General features: G+C 20.6%; 7 protein-coding genes across 18 annotated transcripts; 3 read left to right on the plus strand and 4 right to left on the minus strand.

Moving 5' to 3' along the window:
• Positions 1–197: 197 nt before the first annotated feature.
• LOC107994772 (arf-GAP domain and FG repeat-containing protein 1) lies at positions 198–3,639 on the minus strand. The gene is made up of 6 exons (XM_017051824.3): positions 2,462–3,639; positions 1,248–1,765; positions 979–1,173; positions 735–911; positions 546–664; positions 198–468 (listed from the first exon to the last, which is right to left on the minus strand). The coding sequence occupies exons 1-6, from the start codon at positions 2,626–2,628 to the stop codon at positions 415–417; spliced, it is 1,230 nt and encodes a 409-aa protein (XP_016907313.1). The 5' UTR covers positions 2,629–3,639; the 3' UTR covers positions 198–414.
• Positions 3,634–9,850, plus strand: LOC107994770 (probable phosphorylase b kinase regulatory subunit beta). Of its 6 annotated transcripts, none has more exons than XM_062077803.1 (20): positions 3,634–4,001; positions 4,099–4,214; positions 4,323–4,458; positions 4,551–4,758; positions 4,902–5,258; positions 5,337–5,534; positions 5,687–5,825; positions 5,908–6,188; positions 6,279–6,293; positions 6,774–7,004; positions 7,066–7,253; positions 7,336–7,478; positions 7,581–7,723; positions 7,806–7,938; positions 8,033–8,175; positions 8,293–8,495; positions 8,578–8,715; positions 8,822–9,062; positions 9,346–9,453; positions 9,548–9,850. In XM_062077803.1, the coding sequence occupies exons 1-20, from the start codon at positions 3,955–3,957 to the stop codon at positions 9,722–9,724; spliced, it is 3,345 nt and encodes a 1,114-aa protein (XP_061933787.1). In that variant the 5' UTR covers positions 3,634–3,954; the 3' UTR covers positions 9,725–9,850. The 6 variants fall into 6 exon arrangements, with proteins under 6 accessions (XP_061933787.1, XP_016907309.1, XP_061933808.1 ...); XM_017051820.2 differs by having other exon boundaries at positions 7,363–7,478; XM_062077824.1 differs by lacking the exon at positions 9,346–9,453.
• A 40-nt stretch (positions 9,851–9,890) lies between these two features.
• LOC107994769 (pre-mRNA-splicing factor CWC25 homolog) lies at positions 9,891–12,458 on the minus strand. The gene is made up of 4 exons (XM_017051817.3): positions 11,778–12,458; positions 11,320–11,659; positions 11,077–11,237; positions 9,891–10,956 (listed from the first exon to the last, which is right to left on the minus strand). The coding sequence occupies exons 1-4, from the start codon at positions 11,793–11,795 to the stop codon at positions 9,991–9,993; spliced, it is 1,485 nt and encodes a 494-aa protein (XP_016907306.2). The 5' UTR covers positions 11,796–12,458; the 3' UTR covers positions 9,891–9,990.
• A 146-nt stretch (positions 12,459–12,604) lies between these two features.
• Positions 12,605–18,490, plus strand: LOC107994768 (UBX domain-containing protein 6). Of its 3 annotated transcripts, none has more exons than XM_062077928.1 (7): positions 12,605–13,089; positions 13,984–14,063; positions 14,141–14,324; positions 15,088–15,234; positions 15,304–15,712; positions 16,145–16,440; positions 16,540–18,490. In XM_062077928.1, the coding sequence occupies exons 3-7, from the start codon at positions 14,248–14,250 to the stop codon at positions 16,934–16,936; spliced, it is 1,326 nt and encodes a 441-aa protein (XP_061933912.1). In that variant the 5' UTR covers positions 12,605–13,089; positions 13,984–14,063; positions 14,141–14,247; the 3' UTR covers positions 16,937–18,490. The 3 variants fall into 3 exon arrangements, with proteins under 3 accessions (XP_061933912.1, XP_016907305.1, XP_061933906.1); XM_017051816.3 differs by lacking the exon at positions 12,605–13,089 and adding an exon at positions 13,493–13,699 and having other exon boundaries at positions 16,540–17,426; XM_062077922.1 differs by lacking the exon at positions 12,605–13,089 and adding an exon at positions 13,674–13,778 and having other exon boundaries at positions 16,540–17,426.
• Positions 18,491–18,552: 62 nt separating this feature from the next.
• On the minus strand, positions 18,553–21,595 carry LOC107994680 (synaptic vesicle 2-related protein). Of its 5 annotated transcripts, XM_062077875.1 has the most exons (9): positions 21,261–21,341; positions 21,132–21,171; positions 20,749–21,023; positions 20,466–20,650; positions 20,203–20,399; positions 20,069–20,132; positions 19,593–19,718; positions 19,306–19,514; positions 18,553–19,238 (listed from the first exon to the last, which is right to left on the minus strand). In XM_062077875.1, the coding sequence occupies exons 4-9, from the start codon at positions 20,562–20,564 to the stop codon at positions 18,635–18,637; spliced, it is 1,299 nt and encodes a 432-aa protein (XP_061933859.1). In that variant the 5' UTR covers positions 20,565–20,650; positions 20,749–21,023; positions 21,132–21,171; positions 21,261–21,341; the 3' UTR covers positions 18,553–18,634. The 5 variants fall into 5 exon arrangements, with proteins under 5 accessions (XP_061933859.1, XP_061933843.1, XP_061933833.1 ...); XM_062077859.1 differs by lacking the exon at positions 20,749–21,023 and having other exon boundaries at positions 21,261–21,595; XM_062077849.1 differs by lacking the exon at positions 20,749–21,023 and having other exon boundaries at positions 21,123–21,171; positions 21,261–21,595.
• Positions 21,596–21,605: 10 nt separating this feature from the next.
• Positions 21,606–24,200, plus strand: LOC107994764 (protein unc-119 homolog B). Its single transcript, XM_017051812.2, has 4 exons — positions 21,606–22,831; positions 22,902–23,015; positions 23,121–23,420; positions 23,494–24,200. Exons 1-4 carry the CDS (start codon positions 22,687–22,689, stop codon positions 23,619–23,621), a joined length of 687 nt encoding a protein of 228 aa, XP_016907301.1. The 5' UTR covers positions 21,606–22,686; the 3' UTR covers positions 23,622–24,200.
• On the minus strand, positions 24,045–26,862 carry LOC107994763 (protein ABHD11). The gene is made up of 5 exons (XM_017051811.2): positions 26,660–26,862; positions 25,242–25,551; positions 24,997–25,153; positions 24,578–24,943; positions 24,045–24,490 (listed from the first exon to the last, which is right to left on the minus strand). Exons 2-5 carry the CDS (start codon positions 25,370–25,372, stop codon positions 24,182–24,184), a joined length of 963 nt encoding a protein of 320 aa, XP_016907300.1. The 5' UTR covers positions 25,373–25,551; positions 26,660–26,862; the 3' UTR covers positions 24,045–24,181.
• Between the last annotated feature and the right edge of the window lie 5 nt (positions 26,863–26,867).

Raw genomic sequence — 26,867 nt, forward strand, 5'->3', positions numbered from 1 at the left:
AAATATGTAATAATTAGAAATATATAAAAATTGAATATTTTTGTTTCAAATATTTAAAATATGTACATATTTTAATATATATTCTAAAAGATAAAAAATATTATCATATTTTGATTCAAACACTTTAACAATATAAATAAAATCAAATCAAATTAAATTAAATTAAGGGATAATTTTACTAGATAACTAATACATGATTGGTAACAAATATTAATCTTTATTTAACGTGTATATTATATTCATAAATAAAAGTATTATTTAGTTATATGAATAAGAGATTGGTGCTCCTGTAGATAAAAATTAATGGCACTAATTGCCAATAAGGTCACATATATAAACAATTGCCCTAAGCTAAACATATTTTAGGTCTATATTATTTGTTCGTAATTCCATTAAAAACTTATGCTTATTTAATCATAAGAAAGGATTGTTCGAATTTCTTGTCATGTTGCTCACACCAGAACCAACCTAAAAAAAACTTCTATGTTTTTAGATATTTATATATGGGTATATATTACAAAGTTAAAGCGAAAATACTATTATACCATAAATGGATTTGCATGATATGCAGGAAGAGTTGGTTGCCATACTTTATTTGTCATTAATTGACTAAATTGAATTACATCTCTGTTACTAGATGGTCCAATACCTACCCATTGTGGATCTAAAATATTTATATTTTTTTTAATTATTTTGGACATATTCAATTTTTTATTATTTAAATTAAATCTTACCATTATTCACAGGAAATTGTACTGGTTTAAAAGGATTAATAGGATTGTATAAAGAAGTATCAATTGATTGTGTATTATTATTAACCACATTAGATGGTCGCCATAAATCACCAGTTGTAAATGGATTTGAAATTACATTTGTAGTTTGATTTCCTACACTCCAAATTGAATTTGTAGCTAGAAAAAAAATAACAATATAATTCTGTAAAATTTTAACAAATTATTTATTGCCATATGAATATACCATTATTAGTATTCCATGTAGATGTATTTAATGTTGTTGCAGTATCATCTTTCAATTGTATTTGCTTCATTAAGGAATCTAAGTCTTTCAGTGCCGCATAACGATCTTCTGATGGAGGTACATGTGTACCATTTGCATTCATTGTATTAGTCAAATTTCCTGTAGTCTGACTAAGTGGACTTAAGGATTCAACATCTAAAAAAAAAATGATTTAATATACAAATTTTATTGTATTAATATGTAAAAATATAAATATTGACTCAATTTACTTGTATTTTTTGGACTATTAAAAACAGGATTGTTATCAAAATTGGCAAAGAATGGCTGAGGTACAATTGGTTGACTGAGTTTACTTGCAGGTGTTGTATTAATAAATGGATCAGGAACTTTGCTGAAATCAGCTACAAAATCTGTTGAAAAATTATTAAAATTAACTGACTCAACATTGTTTATTTTTGAAGTTGATGTGGAAGATAATGTAGATGTTCCAGAATGTGGAACCCTTGGAATGTTGATTTGATTAGATGATTGTGACTTTTGATTGGAGTTTTGATTTGCCATGGATGGATCCAAATAATATCTTTTAAGTTCATATTTTGCACTCATTAAATCTTTCATTTTTTGTTCATCTTTTGTATCTAAATTTTGAGATGAATTTTGATTCATCAAGCCTAACCATATTCTTCTGCAATATTCATTACCACGTTCCTTTATAAAATCTATTTCCTCTTGTGTAAATGTTGCCATAGAAATTGACTTTACTCTATGTGGTGGTGTTAAACCTCGTCTGTAATTTTAAATAAAATTATTAAATAAATAAAATATAATAAATAAAAATATAAAATTATTTATTATTTTTAAATAAAAAATTGATAGAAAAATCTGAAAATAAAAAATAATATTTATATTTAATATTTTTATACTAAATATATATTTATTATATTTAATAATTTAGTCATTTGTTTCATCTAATAATTATATATATTATAATTAATTTATATTATCTTCATAAGAAGCTAATTATAATATAAATTATATAAAATAGCTACTGATTTTCTATATTATTTGAAAAAGTATATTTTGATCATTGTTATCAACTACTACTACTACACGCACAAAGAAAATACTGATGCTGATAGTTAACTTCCTGACTGTAAACATGAACATTTAATAGAGATCTATAATCTTTCCAATATAATATATTCAATACATGTGTTTCAATAAAATTTATTATTGATTTTTATAAAAAATATTTTTAATTAAGACCAAAACAATCTATTTAATGTATTTGAAATGTTGACATTTATCTAATAAATATTATAATTTTGTAATCATTAAATATCATGTAAATTGTAATATATATTTTATCATTTTTATTTATAATATGAAGAAATGTTGAATAAAATAATTTTTAAATTATTTCCTTTATAAGAATGAAAATTTGATACACTTTATAGGTTTCTTATAAGTAATGAGTACTTACAGCATACCAGAACAAGAAGTACAGACGAATGAACCGATTGTCATGTTGACGTAAGTTGGGCCTCGTTGATGGCAGTCAAAACATTCTTTATTACCAGATTGCGAAACCAGTTCGCGTAATATTTTCAAATTCTTCTCGTCTTGCTTTCTTTTCGCGGACGCCATCATATACGAATGTATTTTATAATTATAAACGGAACAGAGACACAACCGCTCTCGCGCTCTGCTTGCGGAACTGACTCAATTTTCTGTCACGACAGTCGTGCGTGTTCCGTAACACATTCTAAAAATGTTTCATAAGAAAACAGATCAAACGTAGAATATGTTAGCAATGATTTTTTATGGTTGATTTTCACTCATTAGAATTCTCATTTTTATGAGAAAATACAAGAGTTCATTGGTCAGATTTTATGAACTACAAGTATATGTAATTAAAAGAATGTTTTTAAACTATTAATAATAGTAAATATATATGTACAAATTTATTTTTAATTTAAATATATAATAAGATATGACCAACATACTTAATTATACTTTCAAATATTTTTTAATATTTATAAAATTATTTAAAAAGTACAATAAATATTAATGAAAATTAATATTTTAAAAATTATATTTAAATGAAATGAACGACAATTGTATCAATGATAAATTTTATTTGTAATTAATAATTATCATTAAATATTATATATTTAAATTAAATAAAAATTAAATAAAAAAAATATTTAATATATATTATGTATCATAATTATTATAAAAAAAAATGAAAAAAAATGATATGATATATAATATTATTATATAGCATGAAATATAAATATTACGTAATTTTTTATATATTTATGAATGTATACGTTTTGTGTTATACTTATCTAGAAATAAAATACTTAAAATTAAATATTTCATCTTAGATATTTTCTAAAATGTATTTGCTATGATTTAATAATAAACTAAAACAAAAATAATTATTGCAAAAATTCAATTATAACTATAACTTATTAAAAATCTTCTGAAATTTTTTATTTTGATTTATTTATATAATGAAATAATGAAATATTAAAAAATATTTTAAAATATAATTGTTAAATTTAAAAATTTTTCATTTCGGTTTATTTTAAAATAAGTTAAGAATAAATCTATTAACTGTTGCAGTTTCTATTTATAAGTTAAAGATAGCAAATAGCTTCTATGTGCCAATTACATAGATAGTTTGATTATAGTATCAGTAAAATAAGTATTCAAAAGAACACAGTCAAGGTTAATGCGCGTATATGTATACGATAATCAAAGAAAAAACTTATTATTTTAGTTATATAGTTAATTGTAAATGTAATTATTTCATATTGCATTAAAAGATTTATTTTAGATATTAAATACTTTATTATAAATAAATGTTATCGATTTTAAAGAAACAAATAGAAATAATTATTGCTATTATTAAATGAATATGCGCATTACTAAATAAGATCAACTTTAAAAAAAGTTAAATTGATTATTATGAATAAGATGACATCTATTGCGACAACATCTATGAATACAAAAAGGTTTAATTCTGTGTTTTATAAAAGAAAATGTGATTTAAAATATAATTAATTTATTTATTATAATTAAATTTTAAACCATTATTTTTTAAATATATAGATCTCATATTAGAAATGCACGTCAAGGTAGTGTTATTGATTTGGATATTGACATGTTTCTCAAGATATCCAATTATGAAGATACAGTTAGACAACTTGATATCTATTATGGAATTGGTATATAATAAATATTTTTATATTATTTTTTATTATATATGTTATATTATAATATAAAATTATTACAAAGAATAATATTATAAAATATAAAAATTATATACTTTTTAGTTAAAAGACAATTATTACGTTATCAAAGTTGCATAACAGGTCTTTTTCCACAAGTTTCAAATGATAAAGTAGTTGGAAGTGTAAGAGAAAGTATTTATTGTGCTGCTGCTATATGGAGTTTGTATCAAGCATATAGGTAATAAAATAAAATCAATAGTTTAAATTTAATATAATCATTATATTACATTATTATGTAATATATAATAAATAATATATTATGTTCTTTAGACGTATAGATGATGATCGTGGAAAATCGTATGAACTTGGACAATCTGCTGTAAAATGTATGCGTGGAATTTTAGAATGTTGGGTAAAACAGTCACCTCGAATAGAATTATTTAAACGTAATCAATGTAACCGTTTTGCTCTACATTGTAAATTTCATTTAGATACTGGTGATGAAATTTTTAAAGATGCTGACTATAATCACTTACAAGTAATTATAATTTATATAAATATAGTTAAAAGAAAATAGATTTTTATTTGATTAAATATTAAAAGATTGATAAGTATTAACAATGATTTTCTAATACTTTACAATTATCTGTTATACAATTAAAAAATATTGACTTTTTGCAGATTGATATTGTTTCTCTATATTTGATATTTTTGGTACAAATGATTTCTTCTGGATTACAAATTATATATACTCAAGATGAAGTAGCATTTGTGCAAAATCTTGTCTATTATGTGGAAAGAGCATATCGTACACCAGATTATGGCATGTGGGAACGAGGTAGTAGATATAATGATGGTACACCTGAAATACATGCAAGTTCAATTGGTATAGCTAAAAGTGCTCTTGAAGCTATTAATGGATGTAATTTATTTGGAGAAAAAGGAGCTTCTTGGTCAGTTATATATGTTGACATTGATGCACATAATCGAAATCGTAGTATTTTTGAAACAATGCTTCCAAGAGAATCAAGTTCTAAGGTAAAGTTGTTTTTATAATATAATTTTTTATATGTTTTATCTAAATAAATATTGTAATATAATACAATATACATTTAGAGTGTAGATATAGCTTTATTGCCAACAATATCTTTTCCTGCATTTGCTACTCATGAAGATGTATTGTATAATGAGACAAAGGCAAATATTGTTAGGAGATTAAAAGGAAATTATGGATTTAAAAGATTTGGCAGAGATGGATATAAAACAGCTATAGAAAACAAAGATCGACGATATTACAAATCCGGTGAAATCAAGGTCTCTGATGTATTTGATTGTTAGTATATATTTTTGAAAAGTGCTTAAATAATTTCATTATGCTTGTAATTTCTATCTGTTTAATTATTTTTTATAATTCTATTTATTATAATATTAAGTGATTATAATATTAAAAAACTTTTTTATTGTAGGAATTTGATAATATAGAATGTGAATGGCCTTTATTTTATATATTTATGATTATTGATGGTGTTTTTAAAACTTTGCCAGAACAAGTAGAAGAATACCAAAAATTGTTAAAAGAAAGAATATATAAAGATATGAATGGAGGTATTGAAAAATATATAAATATAGATTTAATTATAATAATATAGAATTATAAATATAATATTATATTTTATTTAATTAATAGATCCTGTAATACCTATGTATTATTATGTACCTGAAGAAAATTTAGAAGCAGAAAGAAATGATCCTGGTAGTACATATCGAGTTTCAAGTAATGAAGGCAAAGGTCAGAAAAGTTCTGCAGATACAGAACTTGGACCTATGTATTTATGGAATCAAGCTATGTTTATAATTGCTCAACTACTTACTGCTAGTTTATTACATATTAATGAATTAGATCCAATTAGACGTTATCTGCCTTCATATAATAGACCACGAAAAGCTGGAAGGTATTCAGCTTTCCAAGTAAGTAATAATATAATTTAATTAGCATATTTATTAAAATATATTATAATTAGTTGCATAAATTATTTGATACATATTTGTTTCATGCAGGCTAAACCAAGTATTGTAAGTAAATAATATGTGTAGTATAGTAAATTTTGCAGTATTTTTTTTTAATGCTTGACAATTAAATTTATAAGAGCTTTATAATTTTAATTAAATAATATTTATATATTTGAAGCTTTTAAATTAAACAAATATAATATATGCTTGAATAGTAGATTTGTATTAAATTAATTGTAGTGTTAAATGTATACTATTTGTTTGATATTAATATCAAATTATTATGTTAATTGTTTATTATATAAATAAATTTTTAATAAATATACATTCAAAGCTGTTTAATAATATAGTGCATGAAGCTTGAAACAAGGCATGATTTATTTGATCATTTATTTTTTTAAAAATCTTCTTTGAATTTCAAATCTTTTGATTTTAGATATATTTAGACATAAAAAATTTAAATAATAATATTAGCAATATTCTTCATACATTATTATAATGCATGATTTATCTATATATTATTATAAGATTTTTTTATATTAGGGTACTCATACTGATCTTGTAGTACAAATTGTTCTTATTGCTGAATCTATGAGATTACAAGCTATGATGGCAACATATGGTATTCAAACACAAACACCACATGAAGTAGAACCTGTACAAATATTATCATCTACACAATTGGTAAAAGTCTATGAAAAATTGGGAGTAAATACTAAATTAAACCTACAAGGCAGACCAGGAAGACCTATTGGATCTTTGGGTACAAGTAAGGTATGTTTGACATATAAAATAAAAATTTTATAAAAATCATCAATATTTATTTTTTTTATAGATTTATAGAGTATGTGGTATGACAGTACTTTGTTATCCTCTAATATTTGAAGTATCAGAATTTTATTTGTACAGAGATATGGCTTTATTAATTGATGACATTAAAACTGAGCTTCAGTTTGTAGGCAAATATTGGCGACTTTCAGGTCGACCCACTGTATGTCTTTTAATTCGAGAAGAACATATGAGGTATTTATTAATTTTATTAATTTTTAAAACAATTAATAATATATTAAAAAATAATTTGTCTACATAATTTTTTAATCTACAGAATTTTTTATATAAATTTTTTATTTAGAGATCCACAATTTAAAGAAATGCTTGATCTTTTTGCTATGTTAAAAAAAGGATATTGTGATAAAACAAAAGTACGAATTGGTCGATTACAAAATCTCATTTCTTCTTCTTGTATTGGTAATAATTTAATATTTAATAACTATATTAATATTTATATCATTATTATCGATATCATATTTATTGTTAAATATTAACAAAATTAAACTTTTTATACTATAGAACATTTAGATTTTATAAATACTATAGAAACAGATCTTGAACTTAGTCAATTTAAGCAATTAGAACATGATTATATCGGATATCAAAGTTTAACAGATGTACCTAAAGCTTTAACTTATACAGAAGATACAAAAGATTATTCAGTAAGTATCTGTAAATAAATATTTTGTAATAAATAATCTATAAATATTTTTTTCTGTTTATTTTCATTATTTTATGTTTCAGTATTATATAAATGAACCATTGTATAATATATTAAATGAAATTCGTAATAATAAAAGCTTGTATAGTTTATGTCAACTTTATGGTATTTTATTAAAACGAGAAGGAATTAATTATGAAATTAATGGAATAACTGGTATTAAATTTACATTTTTTAGAAATAATATAAATTATTATTTAATAATATTGTAAATAATTTGATTAATGTATTCTAATTAATTTTATTTTAGTTGAAGATCATTTAAGATCATTATATCAACAAGCAGGTTGTCTTAGATATTGGATGGTTGTTCGTTATTGTAGTAGTTTATTGCATCATACTGTTGATAGCATAAGTCCTTTTATAACTGGAGTTCTTGTTAAAGGAAAACAAGTATTTTGAATTAAATAAACGATTATTAATATAAATAATATTTATAATATAATATAAATAATATAAAATTTTTTTATTAATAATATTAAATATATTAATAATATTATTTAATATTAGATAACAGTTGGAGTAATTGGTCAAGAAGAAACAGTATTTGATAAACCAATGACACCTATAGAAATTCAGTCAGTTATGTATTCTACAATTCAACCACATAATGTAGTTCAAACTGTACTTCAACAAGAAGTTTTATTATATTGTGGTCGACTTATTGGAACAAATCCAGAAATGTTTAAAGGAATATTAAAAATTCGTATTGGGTATATATATATATATATATATTTTTTAAATAATATTAAAACTTATATTAATATTAATATTAAATATTTTTCATATTTATAGATGGGTTTTAGAAGCAATAAAGCTTTATTTACAAATGTTTGTTAAAAATATTAAACCAATTGAAAATTATAGTCCATATGAAATTCGACGATTTCTCATAAAAGTATTAACAGTTAAATATTGGGCTAAAGATGAAAAGTATATTAATTTATTTAAACAATATTTAATTAAATATATATTATACACGCATACACATACACATATATATTTATATTAATATATTTCTTCTATATATTTGTATCAGACTTACAGTTTTAGGACGCAGGAAAATTGAAGGTTGTTTATGTAGAGTACCTGCACATTTTTATAATCACGTTTGGGAAGTATTAATGCGTTGTCCAGACGGTATTTGTGTTAATGGACGAGAATTACCTCAACAACCTACTTTGTCTAATATGACTCGTTCAGAACTTACATTTGCTTTGTTTGTGGAATCTTTACTTCATAATATACAATTGCCAGAATATCGACAAATTATTGTAGAGGTAATTTTTTTTTATTTATATTTTATTTTATCTAATTTCTTTTTATTTATATTTTTATTTTATCTAATTTTTTTAATCTAAGAACATTAAAATTATAAAAATTTTTGAAAGCTTATATATTGTCTTTTTGTCAAAACAAATTAATTATGATTTTATTTAATCTTCAATTTTTATATTCACGGAAAAATATATAATATAAAAAAATATTATATACTTATACATATTATATATTTTATATTTATTTTACATATAATATGTATAAATTTATAATGTTTTTTTATAGTTATTAACTATAGTGTCAACAATTTTACTTCGAAATCCAGAATTAAGTTTTCAGAAACAATTGAATCTAAATAAACTTGTTGAAGACAGTTTCTTTATGTATTGTAAGGTATATATAATATATAATTTTATATATACAATTTAATATACAGTTTTATACATAATTCAGTATCATTAATAATTGTATTCAAATTTTTTTGTAGGATCATAATTTAGAAAAAAATGCTGATCAATCATTATTTTTTTCTGCTAATTATTCAATAACTACAGGATATCTTGCTAGAGCTGTAGTTAATAACATGCTTACTGGAGGATGTTTTGCAACTATTAATGATATCAATGATGCAATTGAAAATAGAGAAACTTGCAAGATTACATAATAAAAAATGTAGTCTTTTATCATAATAAATTATTATGTAAATATATTAAAAGTTATATTAATATATAAAAATGTAGTATTTTCTTAATATATATATTTCTTCAATAAAAATTTATATATTATCAGATATTGTCATCATATTATAAAAATTATAAAATACACAAATATATATTAAAAGATATATATATTTTTATAGATTACATTTATAATTCTAGAAATAGTTCAATGAAATTTACATAATTGTATAAATTTAGATCAAATTTAAAATCACCTTCTAGCAAAATTTATATCCATAGCTCCTCCAGATCGTTGTATATTATTTATATTAGCTTTAATTCTAGAAGCAACTGTTCCTATATCTGCAGCAACTGCTAATTGTTTTCTAAGAAAATCTTGATTATATATTTTTCTATTATCTATTTCTTTTTTTTCTTCTTCGCGATATTTTTTAACATTTTGTTCTCTTTCTTTATCTCTCCATGTTGCATTTGCTATCATTTCTTGCCTACGTTGTTCTTTTTCTTCTTCTGTAAGATTTTGTTTCCTCTTAAAATTCCATTTATCTCTATTTTTGTCTTCTTTGTAATACTTTTTAGTTCTATCAGAAGATAATTTAAAATATGTTTCTCTTTGATGTAATTTCTTTGAAATATTTTTATCTCTGTCCTCAATATTATTTTTATCATTATACTTATTGTTAAAAAAATTATTTTTCCTATCTTGAGGACTTTTCATACGAATTTTTTTGTCTCTATGTTTAGTTATATCTTTTTTATATAATTTATCTTTCCTTTCTTGAATTGAACTATTGTCACTTTCTCTGCTTAAACTACGAGTCCTAATATATTTTTCATGTAATTTACATTCTTTTTCTTTTTTATCATATATAGATTGTTTTTCTCTATTATATTTTGTAATTTGAACATTTATCTCTTTACTTTTATTTTTTTTTTTTTTATATTTTTTTATATGTTTATTATTTTCACTTTTTTCACTATTTTCTGATCCGTTACTTGAATTATCATTCTCTTCTTTTAGATTTCTTTTTTGTTTATGTTTTATCTTTTTCATTGATTTTATTAAATCTTTATTATTAATTTTTTCTTTTAATTGTTTATATTTAGTAGCCAATAATAGATCTAATTGTGCTTCATCATCACTATCTACATCTTGTCTATTTCTTTTTTTCTTCTTTTTCTTTTCACTTTTATCTTTTTTTGTTTGCTGTTCTAACTTAAAATAATAAATAAAATAAAATAATTAAATAATAATAATAAATAAATATTAATATTATTACTAATAATATTATTACAATATCATTATTATATTAAATCAATATTATTATTTACATACCAATTGTCTTAATTGTTTTAATTTAACAGGATTTTTTAATAATTGATTTCTTGTTTCCATCTCTTTTTTCTTAATAGCATATAAAGGATCTTCTTGCATTTTTCTTACTAAATCCACTTGTTCATTACCAGAAAAAAAACGTAATGATGGTGGAATACATTCTAAAATTATAAATTAATTATATATATTGATTATTAATTACTAATGATTTATAATATTATATATAAATATAAAAATTAATACCATGTTCAACATGATTTCTTGGTACTTGACTTAATTCAGTACCCTTTTCTACTTGAACCATTTGTTCAAAAGATTTATCAATTGGTCGTCCAAGTAAATATTCTTCTCTATTAACTAAATGATTTGGTCCTTTATACATCCAATCCAATTTTTTGTCATCTTTTTTTTCGATCACACCTTGTTCCATTGCATATTTTTTTATGTCTTCTCGATCTTTTTCTATTTCTATTTCTTTTTTTAATTCAGCTATTTTTTTTTTTTCTTGACATTGTTGTTGTTCTGCTTTCCAAACTTTTTCTATGTTTTTCATAGTAGATGGATGCCATGATTTTTTTAAATTCTGTTTTAAGTTTTATTAAACAAAATCATAGATTTATTATATTTTTATTTGTATTTCTAACCTAATATGTTTTCATATAATTTAAAACTATTCATATAATTAAAAATATTTATCTTACCAAATCTCCTCCACCCATTTTAAATCGAAAATAAGATATTATATTATATAAGATAAGATATTATATTATATTTAAATTCATATATTTACTATTTTCTTATTATATACGATATTTAAAATTAAAATGAAGCTATTTTTCTTTAAGAAGTGACAATTTATTTCCCTAACGATTTTTTGATATTATACTGGCAACCATTTTATCCCGATATCTAACAATTCTGCGCATATTCATATCGTTAGAGAAATATATAGTAATAAAATTTAAAATGTTCAATGGCGCGATATTTAAGATTCACATATTATTAAAAAATGAAGATAAAAATAGAGAAGTTTATAAAAATTTTTATAAATTATTAAAAAATATAAATATATAAAACAAATTATATAAAGATTATTTAGAGAATTTATTTAGAGAATAAAAATTTTAATTATTTTTCATATTTTAATTTTTTTTTTTAATTAAAACTTTTGAAAAATATTTAATTATTTTTAATTTATAAGTTATAACTTTATTAACTATTTAAATAATTTTATAATATAAATATATATAATTATATGATTTTAAATTATTTTTATTACTATTTTTTAATTATATATTATTTTCTATTAATAATTTTAATATTTAATAAATTAAAATTTATAATTTATTTTTAGCTCAATATAACTTTTCTAATAATTTAATTATGTAACATTGACTTATATAGAACTGTAGATAAACAATTTTTAAAATTTTATCTTTATAAAAAGTTATACAATATTATTAAAGTCATGAATTATATAAAACTTCTATTTCAAGATAGTAAATCGAACATTAGTTTTTATACTTATTTAGAAGTTTTCTTAATGGTCAAGTTTCATCGTATTCTGGGATACGACCTTGTAAATCAGAATGATTTAGACATTTGAAAATATATATCAAAGTATGACGTGTTAATATGAAATTGAACGTGAAATGAACGTGTGTGTTTATTTAATTTAATTAAAAATTTTTTTACATGTGATGAGTAGTGTACATGAAAATTCGTGGTCGTGGATAGAGTATTTGGTGGAAACAATCAATAAACTTGCTCATGACTTAGTGAGCTCAACAACATTTGACTTATCATTTCATCCAATTAATAGTGTCATTGACGATGAATTACAGCAAAAATTATCTGATTTTTTTAACGACTTTATTGGTTTGGTAGCATTTGATGATTTTCAGTTGCAATTATTGAAAGTCTTCTTGTTTACATTTATTAGTACTGTGGCTTTAATTTTCATCGTTTGGCATATTTATGGTCCAAGAATTTCCGAACAATTTATGGAAACAAGTAAGAAAATTCATATTTTTATTTTTGTATTTATATACATTCATAATATAAAACTTGTACAAATTATTTTTGTATATAAACTTGCAATAGTAATTCTCTATCTTTTTTTTCGAATATTTGTTTCTAATATTAATATTATTAAGATGAATATATCTATTTATAAATCTTGTTTTAACATGATTACTCATCAAAATTAAATAGTTTATGGAATATTTATACTTATATCTCATATAAGTTTGTGAAAAGAAAAAAAATTAGAAGAATATACATTTTATGCTACGCAAAAAATCAACAATTTTTAGATAGATAATTTAAAAAAATATGTATCTAATTTGTTTTAAAATATAATTTCACAAAAAATGACATTGATATTACATAATCTTATTAAATATAAATATATATAGATAGACACTAACTTTGTATGTTATTATGAATAAATGTTCATATTTTTATTCAAATTTTTATTTTAAATTTTTTACCAATTTCTAGTGAAATATTATCTAATTTAATTAAAAAGATTATCATCAAAATTTGAATTTTTTTAATGGAAACTTAATCTTCGAGAAAAATTTAGTCTTCATCCGTCATGATGTGGCGTGAGCTGTTTCTCGTAATAATAAAAGCATTTCGTTTTTATAAATTTTTATTACTAATGTCAATGATCTTATTTTGTTTTCAATTCTTTCCAAGTAAAAATTAATTTATTTTTGTTAAAAATCAACTTCAAAGATAAAAAAATAAAGAAATATTTCATAATGTTCATTTCATGCTATTAGTAAATAATATTAAGTAATTAGAAAATAATTTTCTATGAATTTATAATATCAAAATTGTCACATTTTCGTATTTAAAATTTGAAATGTTTTAATATTAATGATATAATTTTTGTCATAGACTCTGCATCAGAAGATCTTGACTCTTCATCTGGAGAATAATTTGTTGCTTAATATAAATTATTTATTCAACTTATAATTGTAAGTAAAATCAAATTATTTATAAATGTATTTATATATATTATTATACAAATATAAGGAATTTTTATTCATTTTAGGTTAAGTTAAAAACAACAAAGTTATTAGTGAAAATAACTAAGAAAGTAAATTTTTATAAAATTAATTTGCTCTTTATAATCTCTCATAACATTAAAAAATAACAATTATGACAGAAAAAATTAAATCACTTTTTCAAAAGGCAAAAATAGATGTAAAATTTATGAATGCTGGAAAAGGACACAAGTAAAGTTTATTATAATATATTATAATTAATTAACATTAATACAAAGGATACAAGTTTACAGACAATTTTACAAATAATTTTATTTCAAATATTTGTTATTTTAATATATATATATTTTTTGTTTATTTTTATATATTTTGTTAGTATTTTTATTTTTTTTAATTTTAATTTTAATAATTAGTGTTTAATAAAAAAATAATTGGATTTTTAATCACATTATTAAATCTAGTTATAAGAATAGAAAAATATAAAAAATCAAACAAAATTTATTTTGTTATAATTTAAAATAACTGAAACTTGTAATCTTTGTTTTAATAATTATTTTAAAATTATATTATTATTTTATAAATATAATTTATTTTATAAGTTATTATTTTATCAAATGATTAGAACTAAAAAAAACTTAATAAAAATTGTTATTGTATATCAATATCATTTTTAAAAATTTTTTTTATTGAATAATCATGTTATAAATATTATAATTATATATAACAAAATCTTATATTAGAAAATAAATAAAAATAAATTATAATTCATTTATTAATATAAAATTACTATAAAAAGTTATATATAATAGCTTTAAGATTATAAAAAAATATATAAAACATTTTTAATTTGGTTTTCATATCATAAAGATATCAAAATAAATATAAAATTTTTTAAAGTAAAATAAATTATATTTATTAATTATGTGATAGAATTTTATGTTTATAATTATTATCTTTATCATATAACAATAATTTAATTCAACATTATTATTAGATTGACAGATTCAACTAGTACTTCTGGATCTACTTCTATAGTAGAACCCATAAAGAGGGTAGAACCTACAAAAGAAGCTAAAGTAGCTGGTCAAGCAGCTTTAGCAAGATTAGAAGCAAAAGAATGTAATACAAAAAGATTTAATACGTAAGTTGATTCTAAAAAAAAGATTTTTATTTATAATTAAAAAATATTATAAAAATATATTATTTGTAGATCATATGCAGCTATTAAGGCACAAGTAAAACGAGAATTAGAGCAAGAAAGAAAAGCACAACAAAAAGCACAACAAAAAAATCATGTGCAATCAGAAGAAAAAATTGAAAATACAATTAAAGATAATTTCACATTAGCTGTTACCAATGTATGCTATCGTTGTCCATATTTATCCGATGAAATATTATCACAAGATGAATGGAAAATAAAGATAAAAAAATTTTTATATGAACAATTGAAAGGAGAAGAAGCAGGTTTAACATCATGTTTAATTATACGAAATTGTAATAGTAAGAAAGAAAAAGTTGATATTTGTATTGAAACACTTGGAAAATATTTAGAAAATATTATAAATTATCCAGAGGAAGAAAAGTATAAGAAGATTAGAATGCAGAATAAAATATTTCAAGTAATATTTTTATTTTATTGATAGATCTATTTTATATAAAAATCTTCTATTCTTGTTTAATAAATATATTTTTTCTCATACATATTGAAATTACAAAAAATTTTTTTGTTTATATTTTGTTTATGTTTTTATAATAAAATTATTGAATCAAATATAATTATATTTAAATTAAAATTTTATTAAAAAAAAATTACTAAAATATTTGTTTCAATCTCGATGAATTTTAAAATTATTTTAATTTTTATAATATAAATTATGATTTATTAATATTTTTTTTTATTTATTAAAATAATACATATCTAAAAATATATAATAAATAAAATAAAAACAAAATAATTAAATAAATATGGAATTGAAGATTTTTATTCTTTTTTTTTATTTTATACTTAAAGATAGCTGTAAATTTTAAATGAAATCAATATTTTTTTAAAGGATAAAGTAATGCCAATTGAAGGTGCATTAGAATTTTTAAATGCAGCTGGTTTTCGTCAGAAAAAGATATTAAATAATGATAAAGAAGAGGATTTCTTAATTTGGAGTGCTGATAATTGTAGTATTGAAGATGTTACAACGTTATTTGAGGCACTAAAAACTGCACAGCCCATTCCACTTGAACTAGATAGAAATCTTCAAGTATTATTACCTATGCAAGCAAGCACAAGAACTGAATTACCACCAAGTTTTTTCAATTTAAGTCCTGAGGATATAGAAAAAGAACAACAACTTCGGTAATTATATATTTATATCATAAGATTTTTAGATTAAATATATAATAACAATTTATTAAACAAATTATATTAATTGTTTTTTTTTATCAATATTAATAGAAGCGAAGCAGTTGAAAGAGATCAGATGTTAAGAACAAAAGCTATGAGAGAGAGAGATGAAAAACAAAAGCTTAGAAAATACAAATTCTCATTGATTCGTATCAAATTTCCAGATAATCTTATTTTACAAGGAACATTTTTTGTACATGAAACTTTTCAAAATGTTGTTAATTTTGTTAGTGAGAACTTGATAAATAATGAAAGACCATTCAGTTTAAAAAAGCTTCCTCAAACAACTTTTAGTGAAGATACTTTTGATAAAACTTTACTTGAATTGGGGTTATTTCCTGCTACTCTTTTGATGTTTTTTTGGAAAAATAAATCAGAAGAAACAAATCTCAATGAATCTGTAGGATACTTGAAGGAAGAATTACTTTCTATGATTCAACCTGCTTAAAAAACTATTCTTTATACAATTTGGAAAAATCTTATTTAATCTTTATGAATTGTGATTATAAATGTTGAAAGAGATAAAAATAAGTATCTCAACGCGACTTACTTTTTTTTCATACAATAGAAACAATATGATAAAAAGCAGTGTAATATATATATTCATTCCAAGTTCTAATGAAATATGAAATTACAGTAGAGCTCTGTGTAACGTAGAGATAATATGTTTTGTTTCCTTTTCTATTGTTCTTCAATATTTTTCAATAAAATTTATGTGATTGTTAGATTTAAATGTACTCTTTTGAAAAAAAGATATTATTCAAAATTGCTTTAATAAGTAAAAATTTCAGAAGTAATCACATTAGTTTAAAGGAGATATATCTTAATACATTCATACTTTCTTATATATGCATAATAATGTATCAGTACAAAAATTATTAATTAAATTTATGCAATGATTGTTTTCAATTCATATTATATTCATATTTTAAATTCAATTCACTAGTCTTTTTATTTTTGTGACTAACAAATCATTGAAACATTAACTTTTCTATAATTTTTTAAATATTTTTATTATTTATAATGACAAAATATTTAATGATAAATATGATGATAAAGATAATATATATATTTATTTTTCCTTTCCTTATTATGCAAAAGTTATGAAAGAAAGAAGAAATTATAAATTGATTATATTAAACACTTTAAAATAGCATATATAAAAATCAATTATGCTTCTTATTGAATTATTGAAATATTTTTTGTTAATTTTTCATTATATGAAAATTTTTAATATATAAGATAAATACTTTTGATTTAGTATATTAAATGTAGAATAAATAAAATTAGAAAAGAGAGAAATTATGATAATTTTAATTGAAATCTAAAAGTTGGAAATTTATTTACTGTTTTATATAGAGGTCTACTGTATTAATGATTGATTACATAAAAAAGTTTATATAAAATTTTATATTTTATTATTATTATTCTAACATCTATAAATATTAAATTTTATTACTTTTTTAAATTAAATATTATATAAATAAATTTTCTGTTTAATAAATTTATAAATTTATTGTTCTGCATCTTAAATTTATGAAAATTTGAATCTTAAATTATGAAATAAAAAATAATATCAGCTATTATTTTTTAATGTTTTTATAAGATAAAAATATATATATATATAAATCAAGTAATTTGAATTGCAATTTTACATATCTTATTTATACTATTTTAAAACATAACAAAAATCATAATTTATCATAATTTATGTATACAATAATCTTGCACATTTGTGCATTTTGGCACTTCTATTGTATATTAACATTTAATATTTTATATCAGTCTTTGTACAATTCTTATATGTTTTAAACTTACTATTGCTTTTTAAAATATTAGAAAAAGATAAATATATATTAACTTATGATGTAATATATATAATATAATCCTATTCATTCAAATAAAATAAAATTAATCGGACATAAAAAATAATATTAATTATGCACATATATGTAACTATAAAATTATAAAAACAAAATAAATGAATATTAATAAATAAGAATAAGTTTTCTTTTATCATTAAAGAAATTGTTAATTTAACAATTATTAATTGATATAACAATAGAGTGTCAATGGAAATATATTTTGTCTTTTAAAACATTTTGATATTAAAAAGAGAAAAAAAACTGGAATATTCATCGAAATTTTATCTCGTTTCTTGAGACTCATTAGATGTACGATTTTTCACTTCGACAGGTAAAGCAAGTGTAGCTATTGCAGCACATAATGCTGTTGTAGCATAAATTGCCATTGCTCCAGTAATAGACCATTGAAGAAATACTTGTGCAATATATGGTGTAACCATTGCACCAATTCTAGCCATTGCGCTACATGTACTAACACCAATGCTACGTAAATGAGTTGGATATACTTCTGGAGTATAGACATATGCTGCTTGAAACACGCCTGCAATTAAAGCTCTGGCTAAAAAAATTGTCAATGTTAATGCTACTCTGCTTAATAGGCATGCTCTGCCTAAAAAACAAATAAGCATGGCAAACATTATTAGTTGAAAAGCCATTGTTTTTCTTCTACCAATTTTTTCAATTGCAAAAATAGTAGAAAAAATTCCTGGAAATTCAGCTAATGTTGTCCAAAGAAGATCAATATAATCGCTACGTTCTAAACGACAATCTAATTGACAAACATCTTCTTTTTCATTTTCCCATGAACTACATTGTTCGGATGACGTATGAAATAATTCTGTAGTCATTAGTACAACGCCATAATAACAAAATGCTGTACTCATCCTAAAATTATATTAATATTATTTATATAAATAATATAATGTTAATATATATACAATGCAATATTTACCATACAAGCCAAAGTAAGGTAGATGTTTTACACATTTCTTTACTTAATACATCTTTTAATTTGCCATGGTTAATTTGATAGAAACGATCCATAACTAATCTTCCTGGAGGTAAAGGTTTTTTGTTTTCTCTTGCTACTCGTTCTAAAGTTGAAACAGCTTTATCCATTCTTCCGCTTGTTATATCAAATACTGTAGATTCTGGTAACCACTACATTAAAATAAAAAATATAAAAAATTATATATTTAATATCTATTATAATTATATTGCTTGATTTTTAATACCTACTGGAGTGATAATAGCAAATATAAAAAGTGGTATTGTCGATAAAATGAGAAGCCATCTCCAACCAAAAGTTGGCATTATAGCCAAAGCTATTGCTACTTCAAAACAAGCTCCAAGTGCCCAAAAACACTATAAAAAATAATTACTTTATACAAATATATATATAATATGTATTATTATATATATTGTTATATCAAATACTGTAGATTCTGGTAACTATTACAATGTATATTAAAATAAAAAAAAAAACTTATATACATTTAATATTTATTGTAATTATATTGCTTGATTTTTATATATTTACTGAAGTGATAATAGCAAATATAAAAAATGGTATTATTGGTAAAATGAAAAGTTATCTCCAACCAAAATATATAATATACATATAATATATAATATAATATAATATATATATAAATTTATTTATAAAATTACTTATAAAATTACTAATAAAAATTATTAATAAAATTATTACTTACATCTAATAAAATTACACATTTTGCTCTTTGTTTTGCTGGAAGAAATTCTGCATATAATGTAACACTGGAATGATAATTAATGTTGTTCATTTATAAACATTGGTACTTATTTATAGAACTTATGAAATACTTACGATTGTGGTACACAACCAATAGCAAATCCAACTAATCCTCTAAGCAATAAAATCCAAAGGAAATTTGGTGCAAAAGCACTTAAAAAAGCATAATAGACTAATAATATTGCACATAAAGTTAAGGATTGTTTACTTCCATATCTGTCACTTAAACTACTCCAAAATGTAGAACTTAACATCATACCTAAAAAGACAACCTAAAATAATAACATAAAAATTATTAAATATCTTCTTTAGATATCAATATTATTAAATAATATTACCGTAGTTGTTAAAGCTTGTTGATATCTGGTTATACCCCAATCACAATGTAATGATGGACTTAAAATGCTTAATATTGTTATTTCCATACTATCTACCATCCAACAGAGACCCGTAAATAAAGATAACTTAACTTGAAATTTTCCAAATCCTAATGCATTTATAGCTTGAACAACAGTAAATGTATCTGTCAATAAATTTATAATATCAGAAAAAATATTTAATAAAATAGATAAATTTATATTAATAATTATTATATATTATATTATATATTTAATTACTTACATATTTAAATTAAAAAAAGAAAAAATAATGTGTTATAAGTTATTTACATACAATATATTTTATATTGTGTGTAATACAACATATATAGATTTAATATGTGTATATGACAAATCAACTAATTCTAACATTGTATAATTATAGCTTGTTAATATTTTACAAAAATATATAAAAATATTCTTTAAATTATTACTTTGTTTTACATGCATTTATAAAATAAATTGTTAGTAATGTTTTATTCATATCCAAGTAGAGAATGAAAATATCATTTTAAGATCCTTGCAAAAAAAAAATCATCATTACAATAAATATTAACTAAAGCAATTCTATTTTTAAAAAATCTGATGTTATATTCCCACGCATAATAAAATATTTACATAACTTACAGTTACCCGCTCCTTTACAGATAAGTTTAAGCAGATTATCCTGTACATAAAAATTGCCAGCAATATTGTGAAAATACATAATAATTTACACATATTACAATATACATTTCCTAAAGAAATTTAATTTACCATCTGGAATAACTACAACAGAAGAAAGCTCCAAAGCAACGCAATTTTCAAAATTTCTATTGCATCTTGAAACATTTTCTGAATTAATATTTAATTCTGAACCACGTAATTCTTCTAATTCACGATAAGGTTCATTAGAAATTTGTGATGAATTAGACATAGTCATTAATTAATATATACACAAAATAATCAAAGAATTAAAGAAATTCAAATACTTATAACTATCATTAGTATATTTAATTCATTCGGAAATTCAAATGAAGTAATTAATTATTGTGTACGAATCTCCATCAATATATATATAAATATATATATATATATATAGAGCGTAACGATTTCTAGAAAAGTGAGGTTAGGTTACTATTATCAAAACAAACACTAAATAGTATAAATATAAAAAAAAATATTAAATGTATAAAAAATAAAAAAAATTAGTTAAATAAAGAATTTTGTAATGATTATTAACTAAATTAGAATTGATATTTGAAATAAAATTTGTTTTTCATTAATATTTGAAAATAGTAAATTAAAATTTAAAATAGTAATTTGTTAGTAATTTGTAATTTGTTATTTATGAATATATGTTTTTTATTATTATAATTATCATTCTATGAATATATTTTATTATTATATATTTTTATATAAAAATTTTATTTTTATCGTTGTATTGTATTTATCGTTTATTGTAAATATGCCTTAATTATTTTCTTTTATAAGTTTAATTAGATATCTAATATCTAAAAAAAATTAATAAATTTTTATCATTTCATATTGTATATTAAAATAATCATTTTATGATTATAGTTATGTAAAAAATTAATAAAATTCAATAATTTAAAATTATATATAGTTTTTTTTTTATTTTTAAAAAGTTACATAAGTTATTTAATAAATAAAGTATATATTGCTAATAAATATAATAAATATAGTATAATAAAACATAATAAAATGAATTATAATTTAGAAAATTTGTTATTTGAAATTGAAACTAATTAATTGAATTTGTTAACAACGTAATCCAATAAAAATTTAAAAATTTCAGAAAATCCATACATTATACAATATTAATAATAAAATTTTAATAAGAAAAAATAATAATTATTTTTTTTTTCATTTTCAAAACTATATAAGAAAGTTCTTCTACAATCATATATAATTTCAGAATACTTATTGTTGATACTCCATATAAAATAAAAATAATTGCATAAAGAATGTCACAACATTTTTACAATGAAAATAACATTGAATGTATAAATATTTTTACAATTAAAAATAATATTTTTACAATTAAATAAAATATTTTTAATGTATTTGAAATTTCATGTACAAATATTCAATGAATGTCATTTGTGACATTTCATAATTATTATACGTGGTGTTTAATTATAAATTATTTGTCTTTATATTGTTTAATTACGTTTAAATTATGAGTGTTGATAGCGAAAATAAATCAAATGAAGCTATTGTTTCATTTTCACCATCAGCAGAACAGGAAAATACAGATAATGGAAATATTGCAGAAAATATTATAACCCCAGAAATGGTGCTACGATTACCTACGATTACTGATAGTAAAATAATATTTTTTTAATTTATATAAGAAAAGACTAAACAAATATTATATATTGATATTAATTTTAGAATATTTGTGTTCTCCTGAGGCAAACATTTATGACATAGATTTTACAAGATTTCAAATTAGAGATTTAGAAACGGGAGCAATATTATTTGAAATAACAAAACCACCAATTACTGGTTAGCAATTTAAAAAAATTGTTATGTTAGTGATGGTTATAAAGATTTATATAAAAATTTATATTTCACAAAATTTATTTATATAATTTATTGTTTATGTTTTAGAATGTGATTTAAACCAAGATGTAGAATCAGAAATTGAAGAATCTGGTTGTGAAGATGCTAATACTGGCCGTTTTGTACGGTATCAATTTACACCTCAATTTCTTAAACTAAAGACTGTAGGAGCTACAATTGAATTTCTAGTGGGTTCTAAGCCAGTAAATAATTTTCGGATGATTGAACGTCATTTCTTTCGAGATAGATTATTAAAAACTTTTGATTTTCAATTTGGATTTTGTATACCAAATAGCAAAAATACTTGTGAACACATTTATGAATTTCCTACTTTACCTGCTGATTTGGGTAAGTAATGAAAAAATTATTGAATATGATTTTGATAAATTTTAGTATATACATATGATAATGATAATTACAGTTTCTGAAATGATTGCAAATCCATTTGAAACACGTTCAGATTCATTTTATTTTGTGGACAATCAATTAGTAATGCATAATAAAGCAGATTATGCTTATAATGGTGGACATACACATGATGTACTTTAGTAGGTAAAGTTCGTAGGATATTTGCACTTTGCAAAAGGATTGTGATAATAGTGGGAAATATTTAGCTAATTTAAAATTACAATTCTATCTTTTTTTTTACACATAATTGCAATTTTCTTAAATTTTCATATTAATATTTAAATATTGAATTTGCATAATGTGATCAGAGTTCACTTTTTTTAATTGTTGAATTTATATCTAATTGAGTACTTCTGTATTAAATTTATAATTGATTAAATATATATAGTTTATTTTATTTTTAATATCAAAATAATTTTTTTTGTTTAAAGTTTAAGTAAGTCATATAAAACTATTTTTAACAGTATTAAATTTTAAATAATAACATTAAGTATGTATTTTTATGAAAATAACAAACAAGAAGTTAAAAAAATGTTAAGTTTTTGACAAGCACAAAATTTATAATTTATTTATACTGCATAAAATTATATTTTATTTCACTATTTTTTCTTGTTTTATATATAATGTCATAAGATTCACAAATAAATGTATATATTTACAAAACATACTGTGTACTTTTTTATATATAAAATGATAATAAATTATGATTCATTAATGAAATTAATTGTTATTTTTAAAAATTCTCCTGGTTTATCTGCATGTACCCAATGATTTGCACCATTTATATAAGTAAAACGAGCAGAAGGAAATAATTTTTTAATTTTATCATGATCTTCTATTTTTATGTAATCACTATTAGAACCACCTATGAACAATGTAAGTCCATTGTAAAATTTTGATCCTACATCTGGGAAAGTAGCAATTTGTGGAAAATTTTTTTCTATTATAGGTAAATTAACTCGCCATTTATATTTTCCAATATCTGCTTCTACTAAGTTCATTGCTAAAAACTATAATAAAAAAAAATATTAATATAATTATTAAATGAATTTTAAATATAAAATAAATTATATGAAATGTGACCAATATTTAATTACCTCACATATAGCTACTTGTTTAATAACATTTGCAAGTTGATTTTTTACCATATTACGTGCTTTTGTCAATGTTTTGTTTCCTTCTAAATTTATTGAATTCATTGCTTTGAATACTTTATTCATGTCTTTGAGATGAGGACTGGTCCTCACTGGAGACATATCAACTACTATTAACTTTTCTACTCGTTCTGGATTATTTAAAGCTACATACATCATTGCTGAACCACCCATACTATGTCCTAATAATATAGATTTTTCAAATCCTAAATCATTCATAAGTTGAACGATATCCTGTCCCATATGACTATATGTCATATTTGTAGAATGTGGGGAATCTCCATGGTTTCTTGCATCTATAGTTATCACCTATAAATTTATTTCAAGTATTCTTTATACTTACATAAAATCTAGGTATCTACCTTACGATCTGTTTTTTGATGAATTGTTTTTGATAATGTATTCCAATTAGTCTTTGAACCAAAAAGACCATGCATTATTATTATAGGATGTTTAAGAGCATTTTTATTTCCATCCATTGATTCATAAGAAACATATGCAAGTTTTACTGGTACCACACTTGAAAAATAGTAATAATAAAAACAATATTATGTAATATATATTTTTTTATATAATGAATACATATTTATATACATTTAATACGTACACATTTGAATTATTACGTATTTGTTTAGAAGATAAATATGATATAAAAGACGAAGTAATAACGAAGTTTTGTCTTCGACAATGGAGAAAAATATTTCGTGATATTATTAAATATCGACACACACCACTCATATTTCTTATTTTTTATTTTTTAACAATATTTTTTAATATTTTTTTTTAATAATAATTCTCATTTATATATTTAAAATTTTCATAACATTTTTGTTGATTTTAAAAAATGTGATTTTTATGTTACTTTTTAATAACATAAAATCATGAACCATGAATGATCTACATATAGTGATAATGCACTGTAAAATAATAACACTTATTAGAACTTAAATCAAATGATGTGAATAAAATAATATATAAATAAATAGAATAATGTTGCAAAAATATATTTATATTATATACATATATATTTGTTATTTATACAAAAGCACTTTAAATATTTTTATTTATTTATTATATATATCCTGAAACAGTAATAATAAATAATACTTGGATAAATATTTTTTTGATAATAAAATTGATATTGATTATTAGTTTTAATTCATTGCTTTTAGTTAAAGATTCTAATTGATTCTAATTATCTAATTCAAATTATAACTTATCAAAAGTAATATTGTAATCTATAATAGCTACGCGGAAACATTTTTAAAGAAATAAATGATATCGTAATTTGTAATAATTATATGTTTTAAAACGTGTAATATTTTTATCAAATGAACGATCTATAATAGCCATATATTTTAAAATCTATAATATTTTATACATTATATTAAATTATATAAAATAAATATAATATAATTATGAAATGAGAGACAAATTTTATATAAAACATTTAATTTCTCTTTTAATTTAATATTAATATTAATAAAATATTAATTTTTATTCAATTATACAAATCATTTTTGTACTGAGATTTGATTACATATATATAATTATATAATAAAGTTCGATAATATGATATACAAAATATATATTTATAATAAAAATAAATTTGAAATAAATTTAAAATAAATTTAAACAAATATATTTTATGTAATAATTTAGAATTACAATTTTAAAATTACTTCAGAAAAAACTAAAGACAATTTTTGAATTTCTCTAATTTTATATTTTTTCTTATGTGAATTTATAAGAATTTTGAATCCAGGATCCGATTTGATATTTGTCTCGATATAATAATAGATTAATATCATAAATTATTAATAATAATTTTTTAATTTTTTTATTATATTAATTTAGTTATATTTATTTATATTTGTTTATAATCATATTAATTTTATTTATCAATTTTATTTTAAAAATATATCAAAATCAAATAAATGTATTTAAACTAAAAAAACATTGATTTTTTGAAAAATTATTTAATTTTAATATCTTATTTAAAAAACGATGTAAATATATACTTACTTATTTTTATAATTTCGATGTAAGTTATGTACGTAAAATATTATAAAAACACATAAAATTTTAAATCAATTGCATAATTTCTTTCTAAAAAATAGTTTAAAACTTATTTTTGAATATAATTTTAAAAAAATGTTTAAATTTGATTGACTTTCAAAAATTCTATATGTCTTATAATGTCATATAATAATGTCATATAATATTTTACATA

Source organism: Apis cerana, linkage group LG1, assembly GCF_029169275.1.
Source record: "Apis cerana isolate GH-2021 linkage group LG1, AcerK_1.0, whole genome shotgun sequence".
Lineage (NCBI taxonomy): Eukaryota > Metazoa > Arthropoda > Insecta > Hymenoptera > Apidae > Apis > Apis cerana.